This window comes from Rhincodon typus, chromosome 12 (assembly GCF_021869965.1).
Source record: "Rhincodon typus isolate 14 chromosome 12, sRhiTyp1.1, whole genome shotgun sequence".
Taxonomy (NCBI): Eukaryota; Metazoa; Chordata; class Chondrichthyes; order Orectolobiformes; family Rhincodontidae; genus Rhincodon; species Rhincodon typus.
The window spans coordinates 8423341-8443074 of record NC_063343.1 but is presented as its reverse complement, the minus strand read 5'-3'; the positions used below and the strand labels follow the sequence as shown (position 1 = coordinate 8443074).

At 42.9% G+C, this 19734-nt stretch overlaps 1 protein-coding gene across 1 annotated transcript; it reads right to left on the bottom strand.

The window, feature by feature from the left end:
- Positions 1 to 7731: 7731 nt before the first annotated feature.
- il12ba (interleukin 12Ba) lies at positions 7732 to 17983 on the bottom strand. The gene is made up of 7 exons (XM_020517741.2): positions 17950 to 17983; positions 17184 to 17435; positions 14960 to 15068; positions 12586 to 12779; positions 11307 to 11497; positions 8556 to 8749; positions 7732 to 7834 (listed from the first exon to the last, which is right to left on the bottom strand). The coding sequence occupies exons 1-7, from the start codon at positions 17981 to 17983 to the stop codon at positions 7810 to 7812; spliced, it is 999 nt and encodes a 332-aa protein (XP_020373330.2). The 3' UTR covers positions 7732 to 7809.
- Positions 17984 to 19734: the final 1751 nt, after the last annotated feature.

Genomic DNA, 19734 nt, shown 5'->3' with positions numbered 1-19734 from the left:
ACAGAGGGATCTTGATCAAATGGGTCAATGGGCTGAAAAATGGCAGATGGAGTTCAATCTGGATAAATGCACGTTATTGCATTTTGGAAAACCAACGAGTGTAGGGCCTTGGGTAGTGTTGTAGAACAGAGGGAACCTAGGGGTGCAGGTACATAACTCTTTGAAGTTTGTGTCACATATAGACACAGTGATTAAAAAGGTGTTTGGCATGCTTGCCTTCATTGTTCAGTCCTTTGAGTAAAGGAGTTGGGAAATCATGTTCAGGTTGTACAGGACATTGGTGAGGCCTCTTCTGGGATATTGTGTCTAGTTCTAGTCGCCCATTTATAGGAAGGATATTATTAACTTGGAGGGGGTCAGAAGAGATTTACCAGGATGTTGATGGATATGGAAAATTTGAATTATAAAGAAATGCTGGGACTTTTTTCACTGGAGTGTAGGAGGCGACCTGATAGAAGTTCATAAAATAATGAGAGGTATAGATAGAGTTAATGGTAGTTGTCTTTTCCCTAGGGTAGGCAATTTCAAGATGAGGGGGCACATTTTTAAGGCGAAAGGAAAGGGATTTAAAAAAGACATGAGGGGCAAATTTTTTACACAGAGGGTGGTTTGCATGTGTAATGAACTTCCTGAGGAAATGGTGGATGCAGTACAATTACAAAGTTTGAAAGACTTTTGGATAGGGACATGAATAGGAAAGGTTTGGAGGGATATGGGCCAGGAGCAGGCAAGTGGGATTAGTTTAGATTTGGATTATGTTTGGCATGCACTGGTTGGACCAAAGGGTCTGTTTCCGTGCTGTGTGACTCTATGACTCTATGAGAGAAAAGTCTCTGATTCCAAACCATGCGTGATGCGATGCCTTTTCATCGGATGTCCACACGTGCCTAACTTTATCATTTTAAAGGAGGAACAAGAAGAGACAGCCAGAGAGGTTTGTGCAAATAGTTCTGATGGAGGCACGAAGCAATTAATAAACCATGTAGGATCCTGGGATTTATAATTAAGGCAGTGAGTGTAAAAGCCTGAATGTTACACTGCACCTGTACAAAATCTTAGTTAGGATTTGGAATGCAGTGCCTGATTAAGTGCTTGGTACAGAGTCAATCCTTCTAAATTTTCCTTGCTGTGCGTGATCTGTTCAATTCAATGAAGGCTTTTTTGCATTGCAACGTCTGAGCCTGAGGTATATCTTAAAAAGGAGAGCTTGTGAGTGGCTTGGACACTCGATTCATAATTACTGAATGTCTGCTTCCATTTGTGGGTATTTATTTCCAACATGGAAGTTTACTTGTTAAAGAGGGAAAACGTGCAGGTTATCTATGCGTGTCAGAAAATGAGGTTTTGCCAAAGACTGTTCCGAGTGGACCATGGCAAAGACATGGTGTAAGTTGTAATGAACAGTGGAGAGAAATACTGCCACCTGTTGGCCCCCACACAGCAATAGCAGGCTTCACGTTCAAAGTAGAAAAAATGTATGGTTGTAGTTCAGGAAGGTCAGTGCTGTGGGTTAATGGTTTGTGTATTCTAGAATTATACATCATTATCTGGTACAGCACAGAAGAAGGCCTTTTGCTTCGTTGTGGTTATTCTGCCTTTTAGATAAAGCATTACAAAGAATCATACTTCCCTCCACTTCCCCTATAGTCCTGCACAGTCCTATTTCTTTTCCCTTTTAAGCATTTGGCTAATTCTGGAAGGCTGCAATGGAATTGGTTCTAACACTTTCTCAGCCAGTGCACAGTGATTGTAATGAGGTTGGTGGACCTCATAGAATATGAGTTCCCTGATTGGGAATATTAATCTGGTCCAATCAGGGAGCCCTGGGTGACAGATATAAACAGGAGTGACACACATCCTGTTCACTCAGAGCAGTGTCAAGGACTCTCCACGTGTAAATAGTGGGTGACTTGGTGACACGATAACAGCCTCTGCGGTGTTATTTCACAAAGAATTGCCGAACTCTCTGTATAAAAATGTTTCCTTGTGTGTTGCCCATGCTTATTTTGTGATATGTCAGGCTCAGGGCCTAGTGCTGAGCAAATAAAGGAAGCTGCAGCAAGTACACTGCTAAATCTCCCAGTCAAAGATGTTAGGTTCAAATCTCACTCCTGAGATCCAAGCTCATGATCTAAGTTCAGGCTCGGAAGCAAGACATTAAGCGAAAATCCAACGGATACTCATAGCTAGGAGTAAAAGATGCCATGGCATTGAAGAAGAAGGGAGTTCCTTCCATTCGCAACATCCTCGAGCCTTAAAATGGTCCAAGATGTCTGAGTTCTTGACTTCATTGTGTTATTACCCTTCATCCCTTGAGTGTTGGTTAGCTTGGATGGCTGCTTTGTCAAGGCAAGTTCAATTCCTCAAATGACTGGGATCACCTTATAGGGCCTGCCTTCCCAACCTCATGCCTAACCTGAGGGGACCATCAATTTAAACCCACCTTCAGTTCTGGCTTTCTAACGAGAAAAGCAACTATAGTGACTTTCCCTTTCACTTCTTCACCATTGGTGGCCATACTTTCAGCTGCTGAGAGCTTTAAGATGTGGAATTCCCTTCTGAACAGGGCCCGATTACCTGCAATGTAGCCTGTATGCCTCTAAATCTTTTTGATCTGTACATCCTTTGCTTGCTGTGATCCATCCGTACTGCTCATAAACAAAGCTTTTCACTGTATTTTGGTACACGTGACAATAAAATCAATCAATCAGTCAATCGATTTCAGCCTTAGTGTGGAATTTGCACATTCTCCCCGTGTCTGGGTGGCTTTCCTCCAAGTGCTCCGGTTTCCTCCCATAGTCTAAAAACATACAGGTTTGGTGGATTGGCCATGCTAAATTATCCAGGGATGTGCAGGCTAGAAGGATTAGCCATGGGAAATGGAGGGTTACAGGGATAGGGCAGGGGTTAGGTTTGGATGGGATGCTCTTCAGAGGGTTGGTGTTGACTCAATAGGCTGAATGGCCTGCTTTCACACCGTAAGGATTCTATATTTGTTTGAGCATTTTTAGTTCGAAATAAACTCTTTTTTTGACAATGAAACCTGTCTTGTTTCTATTCTCAAACCAGATTCACTCAAAGGTATATATTAATGGCCATAACACCATACTGGTTAACTTGAACATTTGTTATGACCAGTGGGAGATGGGGTCTTCAAAGGAATTAATGCACCCCTCTAACCTTGTTCATAACAATTATATTATCTTGGTATCATTTGGATGTTCCAATGCGACTGACAATAAATGAACTGCAGAGAGCAGGAAATTCCTTTTTTGTCTCAGTTGGAGACATTTAGCCTCTAAGTTAAGAAATTGTGAAACAAGTCCTCCTGCAGTGCAAGATATACCATGTTGTTCTTTAGATGAAACATTAAACACATGAAGGTTCTGTCTGGTAGATGTAAAAGATCCCTTGTCAATATGTTGACAAAGAACAGAGGAGTTCACCCCAGTGTCTGAATCAATATTTATTCCCCAATCAAAATCATAGAAATCAGATCATCTTATGGCTATTGAGGTATTTCCCAGATGACCAATGCTGGACATTATGATATTTATCATCTCTAACAGTATGGGGTGTTTGATAGAATTTGCTACCACCAATCCTCCTGTTTCCATTAGTTTGGGTTTATCTGATGATTAGTGGTAGAGAAAGTTGATAGTGGGGGTTCCAGTTGTAGTAATGTTATTGAATGCCCTAGTGGTGATCGTTAGATTCTCTCTTTTTGGAGATAGTTGTTGTCCGGTGTGAATGTTGCTTGTCACTCGACTACCCAAATCTGGATATTGTCCAGGTCTTGCTGCATTCATACACGAAATGCTTCAGTATCTGAGGAGTCATGAATCATGCTGAATATTGTGCACTTGTCAACTGCAATCCCACCTCTGACCTCATTATGGAGGAAAAGTGAAAGATTCAAACAAATGAAAATGGTCGGGCCTAGGACGCCACATTGGGGAACTCCTGCAGAGGTGTCCTGGAGCTGAGATGACTGACCTCCAACAACCATAATCGTTGTGCTAAGTATGACTCCCACCAGTTCCCTGATTGGGGCTGTTTACTGTAAGAACTGGCACTGAAGGAACTGGATCACTGTCAAGTACACCCCACGTGTAAATAAAGGGTGACTTGGTGATGGGATACTGGACTCTGGAGTTGTTTCAGCCAACTCCTGGTGAAAAACCTAAGGGATACTGGGCATTACCAGAGGCAACAGGAGCTTTGAATGCAGAATACAGGGTTAATGGCAGGATTCTTGGCAGTGTGGAGGAACAGAGGGATCGTGGGGTCCACATCCATAGATCCCTCAAAGTTGCCATCCAAGTTGATAGGGTTGTAAAGAAGGCATATGGTGTGTTGGCTTTCATTGGCAGGGGATTTGAGTTTAAGTGCTGTGGGGTTATAAAACCCTGGTTAGACCACACTTGGAATATGTTCAGTTCTGGTCGCCTCATTATAGGAAGGATGCGGAAGCTTTAGAGACGGTGCAGAGAAGGTTTACCAGGATGCTGTCTGGACTGGTGGGCAGGTCTAATGAGGAAAGGCTGAGGGAGCTAGGACTTTTTTCATTGGTGCGAAGAAGGATGAGAGGTGACTTGATAGAGGTGTACAAGATGATGAGAGGCACAGACAGAGTGGATAGCCAGAGACTTTTTCCCAGGGCGGAAATGACTATTATGAGGGGGCATAATTTTAAGGTGATTGGAGGAGGGTATAGGGGAAATGTCAGAGGTAGGTTCTTTACACAGAGAGTGGTGGGTGTGTGGAATGCCGGTGGTGGTAGTGGAGTCAGATACTTTAGAGACTTTTAAGCGACTCTTGGATAGGTGCATGGATGCTAGTAAAATGTAGGGTATGCAGGGTAGTTTGATCTTAGTATGATAATAGGTCGGCACAACATCGTGGGCTGAAGGGCCTGTACTGTGCTGTACTGTTTATGTTCTATGTTCACTAGTTTAACCCCAATTCTCCTTAAATCCATCAGAGTACATTTTGTCGCCTTGCCACCCTCAGTGTTTTCTCCAAGTGATATTCAACCTGGAGGAGTACTGATTCATCTGAGTGTCAGTGGCTTTGTGGGTCTGGTCTGTCCCTCCTTGCGATGGTAGTGCTACAGTGGCTTCAATGTCAGCATTGGCGTTGGCAGAATGCTGGGTCCAGTCTGGAAATCCTTGCGTTAGCATCCTCAGGCTTCAGAAGCAGTGTTCCAGAGCAACTCCATAAACCCAGATTGCCGTGAAGGGGCCAAAAGATGAACTTTGTCTTAATTGTGTATTTCTTTGGAATTTCTATAATTAAAATGGTGCCGAATTGTGGCGCATTATACACATCTCACCGTATTTTCATAAATACAAGTGATAATAAATTGCTATTCTATAATTCCTCAGTCAAGGGAGGAGATAAGTGGTAATCAGCAAAAGGTTTCCTTGCTCATGTTTGATCTGATGCCATGAGACTTCATGGGATCTGGAGTCAATGCGAAGGAGACACAGGGCAGTTCCCTCCTGACTATATGCCATTGTCTCCACTTTTGCTGGGCCTGCTGTCTGGAACATTGTGCATAAGGTATGATACTATGAGTGCGATGATGTCAGACTGTTGCTTGACTAGGCTGCAAGATATTTTTCCCAGTTTTTTGCACTAGTCCTCAGCTGTTGGCGAGAAGGGCTTTCATTTAACCAAACGGCTTGTTAGCCTATTTCAGAGGGACAGCGAAGATTCAACTACATTGTTGCTCAGTTACCTGTAGATCAGAAAACTTATGTTGGCAAATTTCTTTCCCAAAAAAGTATTAGTGAACCTGACGGATCTGTTGGCAATGGTTTCACTGACTTATAATTCCAGATTTTATTGGATTCCAATTCCACCACCTGCTGTGCCGGTCTGCAGAAAATTTCCTTGCTTTCTGGATTATTAGTCCAACACCAATAAAAGGGGCCATCTCCTCTCCTAAACATACAATGGGAGTCCAGTGGTTACGAAAGGTTCTGATCTCCGTGTCAAGAATCCTGGGTGTCCAATGGTTGCTTGTTGGCTTTGGTCAGACAGGAAGCTAAACATTAAAGAAGTGGTGTGTGCAGTCACTAAAAGGCCCTTAACAATCAATAATGCTCCTTAATAGACAATGCACAGCTTCCTAGTGAGAAGCTTGTCTTAACACTGGACACACGCATAATGGCTGCATCAAGTTACTCCAGACATCATGAGAGGCTTTGTCAGCCTTCTTACATAATTCTGCCATATTTCTTGTCATGGTCCACATCATTCAGACCCTTTTAATATTCTGACCAGGTTATTAGGCAATTATCATAATGTTTATTTGTGGGGTCTTGTTGTGCAATCACTTGGTTGTCACATTCCCCATGTCACAATATAGGATCTTAAAGACACTACTGAAATGCTACTTTTGTTGGTGCATAAGGCACGCGTCCTTACACGTTCGGCTGAAAAGAAACATGAAACAAGTTGCCTTCTACAAAGTATTTTATTGGCAAATTAATCAAAATATTAACTTAAATAGAATAAATTAGAACTGAGGTCTCCAATACATTGATACTTTTGTTAAAACAAAAAATGCAAGTACTGATGCAAACAAGTGGTTCCTCAGAAGTAAATAAATATCACTGAAAATGGGACATTCGCACAAGGTCATTAATCAGTATTTACTGAATACTTTGAATCATTTTTATTTAGTCATTTGAGGGATGTAGGTGTCGCTGGCTGGCCAGCATTTATTGCCCATCCCTAGATGCCCTTGAGAAGGTGGTGGTGAGCTGCCTTCTTGAACTGCTGTAGACTACCTGCTGTGAGTTGACCCACAATGCCGTCTGGGAAGGAATTCCAGGATTTTGACCCAGCGACAATGAAGGAATGACAATATATTGACTGGAATCGTTTGCTAAACCATTACAGACGGAAGTTAAAACCGACTGCAAAGTCAGATTGACCACACATATTTGACCAAAATCAAATTCTCAAACTATCATAGTGGCAGCTTAGCTCTGCATTATTAATCCAAGCCTCAGGATAATTCTTCAAACCACTCGATTGCCATCCTGATATGCAATAGCAACAGAATTGCAGGGCATTTAAAAATGGCAGGTTGCTCAATGATCAAATTGATGCTGAAAAATGATCTCAATAAAATAGCTGAAAAATAATTTAATTACAATTACTCAGTGTCCCTGATTGGAATCTAATGGATTAGTGACTGTCCTTTCAAAGTGATGAGCTTTGGTCTTCTTATGGTTTAAAATAGGATGGAAATCTACCTCTCTCTTTGGGCCAAATTTTAACTCTCTCAAGATCCTTTGGCATACTCAATCAAAAAAAGCTCAATGGTTAAGGTTGATGGCACTTGGTGAATTAACATCTTCTGCAATATCAATCTATGACAGGAATGTCACAGACAGCATAATGGACAAGGCTAGTTGAGCCTGCACCTGCTAGCAGCTGTGTCCAGAAAGGGGGTGTGGATAATGATTTGAGTTAGGAATCCCAGTCAATTTCTCTCCCTCCCACCAGCCAGATACGCTGGTACCAACTCCACTCCACTCAGTACAGTGTAACAGGAGAAACTATTTTAAATAAATAAATGTCATTACAAAACAAATTAGCACTGAATAAATTAGGAAGTAATAATAACAAAACAATAATTAAATAAAGAATATAGACTCTATTATAATCCATTTCTTCAAGGCAGCTCCTGAGGATCTCTAGCTTATATGAGGTCTCGGCTTGAGGGTAGTGTTGGGTCTCACTGTGACATGCAGCACATCAAACAGGAATGCACCCAGACTTCCAATGGCCTCAATAGCTTCCTGATTGAAGTTTTCTGTGAACAGATCATTAGCAACTTGTTAGGATGTTCGCAGTTGAAGAGGTTTGACTGAGGTATGCACACATCAAACTGGGGACGTTTAGTGTTGGGGAAGTGCACATTGTAATTCAGGGTAACCTGTCTCACCAGTGAGCATTTCAAATACAGGATTGGAACCGTAAGGCACAGGGATTCTGCCTCTACCCCAGAAAAACAATTAGAAGGTGGTTTCTGAGGAAGCTACCTATATAACAAGAGGAATAAGAGGAGGCCATTCAGCCCCTTGAGCCTCCTGTGCCATTCAGTTAGATCCGTTTCTGAATGTTATTGACATATCTGGCCTCTGCAACACGTAATATCCTTATCTAAACAGAAACCTATCCTTCCTGGAGTGTTTGATTGATCTTGAGTCTCAGTAGGTCTTTGGAGGACGGAGCTCAAGATTTCTTTTCCCTGTTCTGTGTTAAGTTGCTTTCAGACTTTAGCCCTGAATAGCCCACGGTCAACGTAAAGGTTATAAAGCCCTCTTCTGGGCTTGACTCCACCCTCCACGCCACTCCCTCTCCAGCCAGAGAAAATGGTTCCTCACCATCCACACAATGGTGGCAAGTGAAGGGTGGCTGCTGGACTGTCAGAAATGGGCAGCATTTGGGGGCGGGCGGTCACAAATGTTCATTAACTAACAACCATGAAGATCACCTTTAAAAGGCGATCTCCTCCGCTGCCGATCACTTACGTTCGGCAATCGCTGCAAGTGGGATCGCTCCAAGTGGAGTTGAAGAACAGCTCCTTCACACGGACACATATCCTATGGACCTTGAGAGACTTCTTCTTGTTGATTGGCAACTCCACGCTCGAACTCTCAGTGAAGCAGCTGATGTTCTGGTGACGTTTCAGCTGATGGGGGACATTTCTGCACGGGATCAGCAACTACAAGAAGAAGAAAACGAAGTAATCATCAGTTGAATACCATTTCACAGATTGACTCTATTATTGTTACTGGTGAGTCACTGTAGGCCAAGTGAAGGCCTAACCTGACAATCAAGCCTAACCTTTAACCTACAAATGTTCCTATATTAAAAACAGGTTTTGCCTTCTCTTTTTCCCTTGACTCATCAACTGGCAACAAAAAAAAACAACTCTTTCCAACTTCCTGTGATGGATTTGATCAAGGTGTTACTACTGAGAAAGGGACATATTCTGGGCACTCAGACACTGTGACCCACTCCGGGTCAGCTCCACAGAGTTATCCTGCTATTTGGACCACCATGGCCCTGCTGGGTCTTTGAAAGAGCTGTTCAATTACTTCCATCCTCTGCTCTTTCAAATCTACCACCACCATCACCCATACAGCCAGCGCTTCCCAGATCAGAATAACTTACTGTGTATATATGAATTTTGAACCCTTAGTTTCGACAGCTTATGAGAAAAATAGGAACAGGAGCAGGCTGTTTGGCCCTTTGAATCTGCTCCACCATTCAATCTGATCATGGTTGATCACTCAACTCAGTGCCCTGTTCTCACATTCCCTCCACATACTTTGATCCCTTTAGCCCTAATAACTATATCTAACTCCTTCTCGAAAACATTTAACGTTTTGGCCTCAACCGCTTTCTGTGGTAGAGAATTATACAGACTCACCACTCTATGGGTGAAGACATTCCTCCTCATCTCAGTCCTAAATGGACTACCCTGTATCCTTAAACTGTAACCCCTGGTTCTGGTCTTTCTGGGAGACAATTCAATTCAAAAGTTCTCATTCCGCTTTTGTGTGAAAAACTGTTTCTTCGTTCATTCCCGAAGGGCCTAGTTCTAATTGTAAGATGTCCTTTCCTCTTAGTAGACTCCCTCACCAGAGAACACAGTTTCACTGCTTCCACCCTATTGTATTCTGTTAACAATTTAAGAACCCTCGCTTCCTAACATTACTTTGCAGGTGTCTTGAGGTGCAGTTATTAAGTTAGCACCAGTGGCAGAAAATGGCTAGGAACTCAAAATGAAAATTCCTCCTTCAGTCCTGTCCCTCTCTTGTTTTGGGTGAGGGGTAAGCCCGTGGTAGAAAAATTCAGGAGCTTCTCATTTGTGAGGCATTGTACTGTGTCTAGCCATTTCACTCCTTGGTCATGTCAACCGCATATGTGTGTTTGTGTGTGTTTAATGTGTGTTTGTGTGTGTTTAATGTGTGTCTGTTGCCATCTACTGTTTCTATTATGTATTATATCATTTTATACAAATACCTATCAAAATTACTGCAGTTTCATAGAAAGCAAAGAAAGAATTTGCAATTATATGATAGCTTGGGTCTCAGGAAGCCCAAATTGCTTCCCACTGAATTAACCACCTTTCAGTTGTAGCTACTATTATACGTAAGGAACGTAAGTTTACATGCAGTAAGATCACACAACAACATGGCCAGGTCATTTATTTTTAAGCTGATAATTCAGGTTTAAATTTTCACCCAAGGCACTGAGAGAGGTATTCCTTTATATCATTGCTTGGGTTTTCTTTATCATAATAGCACAATGGCCAACACTCAAGCATGGGGCAGATGTACAGAAGGTCAAAATGGAACTTTGGGAAATGTAGCATGAGACAGACCACTCGGCCTATTGAATCGTCCCTCTCCACAATATGCCTTCAGGCAGATGCTGTACAAACATTGAATATAAAGAGAAAGAGGGCAGCCCTCAAAAATGTAACTGCGTGGTATTCATTCATGTTGAGTGTGGGCACTATGTCTTCACCTGGGGCAATGCAGTGAGGGCAGCACTGCATCAGATGCCATCTTTCAGGTGAGGTGTTCAATCAAAGCCCCATTCCAGGTAGATGACAAAAGATTTATGGCACCATTTCACAGAGGAGCTCTCCCCAATTTTTCCCTCCCTCGACTGCTATCACTATAAACAGGTGATATGATTACGAAATCATTGTAGCATTTGTATCTTTTGTAGCAGCTTGTCATAGAAGCCCTACAGTGTGGAAGCTGTCCATTTGGACCATTGGGTCCACACTGACCCTCTGAAGAACATCCCAATCAGACCCAACCCCCTAGCCCATCCCTGTAACCCTGCAATTCCCATGGCTAACCCACCTAGCCTGCAAATCCCTGTGACACTATGGGCAATTTAGCATGGAGAATTGGCCAAACCTGCACATCTTTGGATTGGGGGAGGAAACTACAGCACCCAGAGGGAGCCTGCACAGACACGGGAAGTCGCCCGAGGCTGGAATCGAACCCAGGTCCCTGGTGCTGTGACGTAGCAGTGCTAACCACTGAGCCACCATGCCACCGTATTGTGTGCAAACTGTCTAATGCTAAAAACAGCAACAGTGCTACAAAAGAAACCACTTCAGTAGCACAGCGGCACTTTAGTGTACAGTATCCTGAAGCTCCACAGAAATGCAAGTGATTTCCTATTTTAGGTGATATGTCAACATTATTACACCTCTTGATTTCTCTGCTAAGAACTTTCATCCTGAAATGTACCTCAACCGGTGAATCCTTGGTCCTGATGTGTTTCTTATGTTTGCACTTCCTGGAGGTCAGTTCGACGCTAACCTGGGACATTAGTGGGAAGTAGGAGTGAGGACTGTTCCAGGAATCTGGGTATTGCCAGTCGATTTTCAACTTGTGGTTCTTCCTGAAGGTCGTGAGTTTCTTCGGAGCAGCGGGTTTTACTGAAAGGAAAGCATGAGGGGCCATAAGCATGGTTTAGAGATGCCTCCCCTTCCTTGACCCAAATGTCAGGTGCCTAACTTTCCTGGTACCCAAAGTAAAATGAATCAATTGGACCAGGGTTTCATCTCATTCCAAGTCAATTGTTACCATCGGATTTTTTTTTAACCACATACTCCAACCTTCCTCCTGTCCAGGAAGGGTTAATTCTTGCCAGGTTTTGGTTTCCTAGACATCTCAAGCAGGTGACTATTCTCACTTTTTTCAGACTAGACTAGGCAGTGTCTTTGGTCAGGGTATGGGAAGTATGGGGAGATTTTCTATTACAATGCCATTGAGTGCTATCTGCACTTTGCAAAGGAGACCATCATGGCCTCCCCCGCTCTCCCTGTCCCACCCCCGTTCCGACATCCATCATGAATGGAAAGTCTTTATGCTTTACTGTTGCAGTGAAGGGAATGGCTAGAGTCATAGAGAGGTGCAGCACGGTAACAGACCCTATGGTCCAGCTCGCCCATGCTGACCAGTTATTCCAAACTGAACTAGTCCCATTTGCCTGCATTTGGCCCATATCCTTCCAAACCTTTCCTATTCATGAACCTGTCCATATATCTTTTAAATGCTGTAACTGTACCCACCTTTACCACTTCCCCGGCAGCTCGTTCCATGCCTGCACTACCCTCTATGTGAAAATGTTGCTCCTCAGGTCCCTCCTAAATCTCTCACCTCTGACCTTAAACCTATGCCCTCTCAAGTCAGAGAAAGCAAAAGTCTCAGAGAGTTCCTGGGCTGCAGAGGTTACAGAGGTAGGGAGGGGTGTCGCCATTGATGTGAGCATAGGGATGAGTAGTTTCATGTTTAAAGCCTGGATTTGTGTGGGGCAGCATTAGGCTGATGGATGACTTGTCTCATCCAGCAAGTTAGAAAACACTGGGTCATTCACACAAGATTTCCAGGTAAAAATTTGAGGATGGATTACTTTTATAGCCCGGTCTTATAAAAGGATCCAGGAATGACAGTATCGTTGGCTTCAATGACCATAAATTAGTTACTTTTACAAGCGATAAGTCTTTTCATTGCCTATACTTACAAATATCTCGGATGTAGAAGTGTTTTGTGTGCTTCTCATATCGTTTGGTTGTAGCTGCCTCCACTGTGAGGGCGATTTGCCTCAGCTCTTCAGCGTATGGGGAGAAGGTCTCGTCAGTACAGCTTGCTTGGACAGTGCAATCTGACGTCTTGCACTGAGTCAGGACACAGTCCTTGGAGTCTCCATTCCAACCTCTGTCACACAGGAAAAAAAGAATGAAATCTGGTTCACCGTGCAGTATACAGGCCAGACAATAAACAATGCGTGGTACCCATCTCAGCTAATGCATGATTGGGGTGGCAAATGGGAAATGTTGCGCCAGTGCAGCAGGGTGGGATCACAAATACAGCTGAGCCGAGGTGTACTTTTGAGGCTACATCAAGCCATGGTTTCTTTACTGTGATTAATTCCCAGAACATGGGCAAGGACAGCATCTGAGAATATTGGTGAATCTTCATCTTGTGAGTTTGCAGTTCTGATACAACAGAATGGGTTGCCATGCCACATCTAATTGACAATTCAGCATCGAACATGTTGATGTTAAACTGGAGTCATGTGTCGACCAGGTAAGGAGAGTGGGTTTTCCAAAAGAACTGGTGACCCATTAGAGTGAGAGTAATTGTGAAAGTGGTGACAGGAGTGTGACACTGACCATCCCTCTGCACAAACATCCTTCATCTTGGTGAGAGTAGCATTCACACACAATGGAAGCAGCAAGATCAGGGATTAAAAGATTGAAAACTATTTGCCTTAGAGTTAGGAATGAAGGATTTAGGAGCAAGATCAGGCTGTTAAGTCCTTCAAACCTGCTTTGCATTCAATAAGTTGATATAAATGTAGTCTCAACCCCACTTTCTTTTCTGCCCCACATTAATCTTCACTCCCTTGGCTGTCAAAAACCTATCCAACTCTGTTGTGAATAAATTGAGTGACACCACCTTCACTACTTTGAAGAAATAAATTCCACATACTAGCACCTCTCTGAGGAGAACTAAATTCTCCTCATCTTTATCTTCGGGGGAGACCTCTTATTCTTAACTTGTGTCGCATTGATTGAGTATTGCTTTGGTGATCTTCATAATGATTGGTTTCTCCTTGAAGTGATCCCAATTAAGAGAAGACAAGGGAGGAATCAGTCTTCTGCATTGTCTCTGAAGACATAACTGCCTCCATTATTGGACAATGTTCTCCAACCTCATTAAAATGCATGCCAATGCACTGTACAGAAGTCTGTAACTTCTCAAGAACTGGATTCAAACTCTAGCACAGACTCACAGAATGACAATTCCCAGCCTTGAACTTCCTCTACGTTTATGCTCAGAAAGACCTGGAACCTGGTCACAAACGGACCATGTGGTCTAAATATGAGTGGCCTCCAGTTACATGATCTCAAACAGAAACCTCAATATTGCAAACAGGTGTGGCCAAAATAGAACCAGCCTCTGGCGTTTTCGGTGTAAACTTTTTGAGTGATTAAACTTTCCCCATTGAGACCTGCTCATATTTTCTCTTTCTTTAAATGCAGTGATAGCTGTAATAAAAATTACAAAGATTGCCTGATTGAAACTATGGTTGACCAGGGCCATCATGCGACACAGTGGTAGTGTCCCTGCCCCTAGACTGGGAGGCCAGGTTCAAGTCCTATCTGCTCCAGAGGTGTGTAATAACATTTCTGAACAGGTTGATCAGGGGAAAAAAGTATATACTGAGGCCGATTTAGATGTGTGATGGATTTATGGGCTGAAACTTCGACTTTCGTACAGATTAAAAGAGTACATTTCATTGTGGATTTGGCGTTACCGTAACTGTTGGCAGTATTTTATGCCAATTGGTGCTTATTTAAAATGGCTGCACTTGAATGAGATTGGCAACTGCTTGGGTCAACTTTAACAATGGTGTGCAAAAGTATGTACAGAAAAGTACACAAAAGGTATATATAGGAATATGAAGGTCACATGACTATTTGGGGCTGACATCCAAAGAAATGATTATGACAAAACTCCATCTCTTCAGCATAATCACCCAAATACCTTCTTCCATTGCATATCTCTCTCTCTGCCACCCCTCATGTTTGATGAATTAACACAGCCACTGATGATTCACTTCACCACAATACCCCTTTATTCTGGCTGTTCACTCAAAGACCTCACAGGGTGACCATTGCAACAAGCACATTGCCATGTGAGTGTAATACCAATGGCCTTGCTCTCCTACCAACTGAGACTTTGAAGGGATTTGCTGTTCAAAGTGGGGAATGGCACCTGCACAGATATTGCTTCTGCTTACGGACATCGCAAAGAACAGGATTGCTTCCTGAGAAAACACTGTACTCTGCATTACTGGATAGGTGATTGATTGAAATGGGCTTACTTACTCACGGTAGAAGCTTGCTGAGAAAATGGCTTTTTCTCTCATTCTCCAGAAGCAGGTGAAATTCCCACCAAACTGCTCTGCGTGACATGTGATGTAATTTCCATTCGTTTCTGTTAGTAGGCACAGAAATAAGAAATGGATTTTGATAGGCAGCAATTACTCTTATTAGTCACCCATTATCATTGTATCATTTGACTATCGGATTAGTAACAGGTAAACTTAGGTAGATTGTGTTCCTTTAACATTTGGCAACTCCTATGTATTTAAGGCATATTCGAGATATACTTCATGTAAGTTTATGTACTAGAGTGACATCAGTGAAAATCTTACAAAGGCTTTGGGCCCTGGCAAAATTCTGGCAATGGTAATGAACACTTACGTTCCAGAAATTGCCGTGCCTCTAGCCAAGTTATTTCAATACAGTTACAACATTGGCATCAATCTGACAATGTGGAAAATTGCTCAGTTATGTCCTGTACACAAAAAGCAGGACAAATCCAACCTGGCCAATTACCAGCCCATCAGTCTATTCTCGATCATCTGTGATGGAAGGTGTCACCAACAGTACTATCAATCAGCACTTGCTCAGCAATAACCTGCTCAGTGACGCCCAGTTTGGGTTCTGACAGGGCCACTCAGCTCCTGATCTCATTGGTTCAAACATGGACAAAACAGCTGAATTCGAGAGGTGAGGTGAGAGTGACAACCCTTAACATCCAGGATGCATTCGACCGAGTGTGGCATCAAGGAGCCCTCGCAAAACAGAAATCAATGGGCATCGGGGTAAAATCTCTGACAACAAGGTGAAGAGCTGGATGAACACAGCAGGCCAAGCAGCATCATAGGAGCAGAAAGGCTGACGTTTCGGGCCTAGACCCTTCATCAGAAAAGGGGGAGGGGAAGGGGGTTCTGAAATAAATAGGGAGAGAGTGGGAGGCGGATAGAAGATGGATAGAGGAGAGGATAGGTGGAGAGGAAACAAACAGGTCGAAGAGGCGGGGATGGGGCCACTAAAGGTGAGTGTAGGTGGGGTAAAATCTCTGCTGTTTCGAGTCATATCTAGTGAAAAGGAGGATGGTCGCAGTTGTTGAAGGTCAGTCATCTCAGCTCCAGGACATCTCTGCAGGAGTTTCTCAGGGTAGTGCCCTGGGCCCAACCACCTTCAGCTACTCCATTATAATGTCAGATGTGGGGATGTTCACCAATGATTGTACAATGTTCAGCACCATTTGTGACTCCTCATGTACTGAAACAGTCATCTCTAAATGCAGCAAGACTTAGATAATATAAAGGTTTGGGCTGATAAGAGCCAGGAAATAACTATCTCCAACAAGAGAAAATCAAAGTATTATCCCTTGTTATTCAGTGCCGTTACCATTATCGAATGCCCTAATATCAGTTGGGGTTACCATTGACTAGAAACTCAACTGGACTAGCCATATACATACTACGGCTACAAGAACAGGTCAGAGGCTATGAATACTGTGGTGAGTAACTCACCTTCTGGCTCAGCCTATCTGCGATCTAAAAGGCACAAGTGAGGAGTGTTATGGAATACTCCCCACTTGCCTGGAAGAGTGCAGTTCCAACAACACTCAAGAAGCTTGACCACCATCCAGGATGAAGCAGCCCGCTTGATTGGCACCACATCCACAAGCACTGATGCTCAGTAGTAGCAGTGCGTACTAGCTGCAAGATGCACTGCAGAAATTTAGGTGGTCTTAAGATAGCACCTTTCAAACTCATGACCACTTCTATCTAGAAGGACAAGGGCAGCAGACACATGGGAACACCACCACCAGTGAATTCTCCACTAAGCCATGTATCATCTTGACTTGGAAAAATAACACATTAGTTTCAGTGTCATGGGGTCAAAACCCTGGAGCTTCCTTCCTAAAAGCAATTACAGGTGTTCCATATCAAATAGACTGCAGCGGTTCAAAAAGGCAGCTCACCACCACCTTCTCAAGGGGAATTAGATATGGGCAAAAAATGCCAGGCAATTTGTAAGCAACTGGCAAACCTCTCTCAGCTAAACTCTCACTCAAGTATTGTGATCTTGCCAACTTTTCACTGGCAAATGTCAACGCCATTTGAGGCACCAGTGTGTGAATCTCTTACCAAAAGCAATTAGCGTGGTCTGGCCAGAATGAGCTGTGCATTCGCTAATATAACTGACTGCTCCCAGCTTCATGGTCCCTTTCATAAAGGTTGTGTATGCTTACCTGCGAGTATTTTATCAGCCTCTCTTCCCACGTTGATGAGTATGTAGTAGTGTTTTAATAACTCTGCTGTGTCATTCGCATGACAGCTATAGTTGCCCGCATCAGGCCTGTCTGTCACTTCCACGCTGAGCTCGTTTGAGTGGGCATTTTTAGTGAGTGGCACACCATTAAGCCGCCAGTGAATTCCAGCCCGCAGTTGGTCAGGGGAGGCATCACAGCTCAGGTTATAATTTCCCCTGTTTACAATAGTGTCTGAAAAACAAAAGCAGATATATTATATATTTATATAATATATATGAGAAAGCCCTGAAGTTTAAAATTCACACTAGCTCTTAGGTTATCTGCCTGTATGTGAAAGTGAAGCAGAGAAGCAACTTTGTCACATTTGGAATGCTTTGTTCATTAAACCCTACCTTTCATTTCATTTTAAAGGATGGTGCTGTGGGTTCATTTCCAGCAGGCTAAGGGTAAAGTGGTTTGGTGCAATCAATGACAGCCATGAGCCAACATGCACCACACAGAAAGAATAATTTCTCGTGAGCTGCCTGCAGCAGTACCACAAAGGTCAACTTTTTGCGGTGTGTATTTGGGAAAAAGGCAGTGTCTGCTGATAGTAACAAGCACCATTTATCAAAACACATGGATATTATTGTACCTGCAAGTGGCCTAGGTCTTGGGCTGTGGAGGAACTCCTTTATTACTCACATATGTTACAGTAATCAAAACCAATAGCAACCGAAAGAAAAAACACACGGCTATTACTTACATTTCTCCTCAAATGCCATCTTCACCGTCGCCATTAAGGATAAGAACCACAAACAAAGAAACAAACGGCCAACCATCTGCAGAGAAGACATGAGGTCCAATCATAAGCATGAGCCAAAGAGCGAAACATTACAGCAAAGCTCCAGAGAATTATTCACTACGTTCTAGTCAGATGTTCTCCATCAACGGACGGAGAGTTGAAGATATAATACACATTGATACGATATGATCATTGCATCCCACACAGCAAAAATAATAAAATAGAAAGCATTTACATTTCTATTGTTCCAAAAATGCTAACTCTGTTTTTCTTTCCACAGGTGTTGCCAGCCCTGCTGACTTTCTCCAGCAATTTTTGATTGTGTTTGTATAGCGCCTTTCACAACTTCAGGACATCCAAGCACTTTAGTACTTTCCAAATGTTGTCACCATTGCAATGTATGAAATAAGGCAGCTAATTATGCACAGCAAGATCCCACAAAGAGCCATTTGATAATGAGCTGATAATCTGAGTGATCTCAGTTTCGGAGTAGTTGGCAGCTATGACACTGGCAAGAACTCCCCTCTCTTCTTCAAATCAATGCTGCGAAATCACATATAGTCACCTGAGGGGGCACACGGAACCTGGGTTTGAGGCATCTGAGCGATGGCTCAGTATCCCTGACAGTGCAGCACCTTTTCAGTTCTCAAAAGTTTAAACATACGTACCAAGAGGTTCCAGAATAGCTTCTTCCATGCTGTTATTAGACTCCTGAATGGACCTCTCAAATTTCAAATCTAATGTTGATCTTGCTTTTGTATACCTCTTGTGCTGCCGTAACTTCATATGCCTCGCACTGTTTAATCACCCTATGATCTGTATGTTATGATCTGCCTGTACTGCCTGCAAAACAAAACTTTTCATGTACTTAGGTACTGACAACAGTAAATCAAAACACCCACTGACTCGGAGGCAAGAGTTGCTATATTTGTAAACAGAAGAGTCTAATGCTTTGTCCTTGTGATTCTGAGCAAGGGCTGACACTTCAACAATTAACTACGAGCAGTGCAGACACACGCACAATTGATTATATCATATCCTTTCTTAACTACCTGTACAAAATATTGAACATAGCTAAAACTATGGCAGCATTAAACTATCTGCAATACCATCAGTAGAGGCTGATATTTGCTATCTATTTTCATCTCTAATGCACCAAACTGCTTATATCACGGAATATTTTCATATATAAGACCATTAAGTTTTTACAGCATAAATAAAGGCCCCTTGTCCCATCATGTCTACACCAGTCACCAAGCATCCAACTATTCTAATCCCATTTTCCAGCACTTGGCCTTTTCTATGCTCTGACATTTCATGTGCTCATCTAAATACTTGTTAATTATCTTGATGTTTCCCACCACAGTGAGTTCCAGGTAGCCACCAGCATCTGGGGGAAAAAATTCTCAAATCTCCTGTAAGCCTCCTGCTCCTTAAGTTAAAATTGACCCCTCTACTAAGGGGAAACTTTTCTACCTATCTACCCTATCTGTGCCCATTATAACTTTGGACATCTCAATTATATCCTTTCTCAATATTCTCTCCTCTAATGAAAACAAGCCCAGCCTATATAATCTTCATAGCTGAATCGCTCCAGCCCGGGCAACATCCTAGTGAATCTGAGATAATGGAAACTGCCAATGCTGGAGAATCTGAGATAACAAGGTGTAGAGATGGATGAACACAGCAGGCCAAGCAGCATCAGAGGAGCAGGAAAGCTGACGTTTCGGGTCTGGACCGTTCTTC

Coding starts and splice junctions, on each gene's coding strand:
- il12ba (XM_020517741.2), bottom strand. CDS start 17,983: ATGGCGACGGTGAAGATGGCATTTGAGGAGAAAT. Junction 11,498..12,585: donor CTTCTACATCCGAGATATTT/GTAAGTATAGGC, acceptor CTTTCCTTTCAG/TAAAACCCGCTGCTCCGAAG. Junction 7,835..8,555: donor ACTTGCAGCGATTGCCGAAC/GTAAGTGATCGG, acceptor ATCTGTTCACAG/AAAACTTCAATCAGGAAGCT.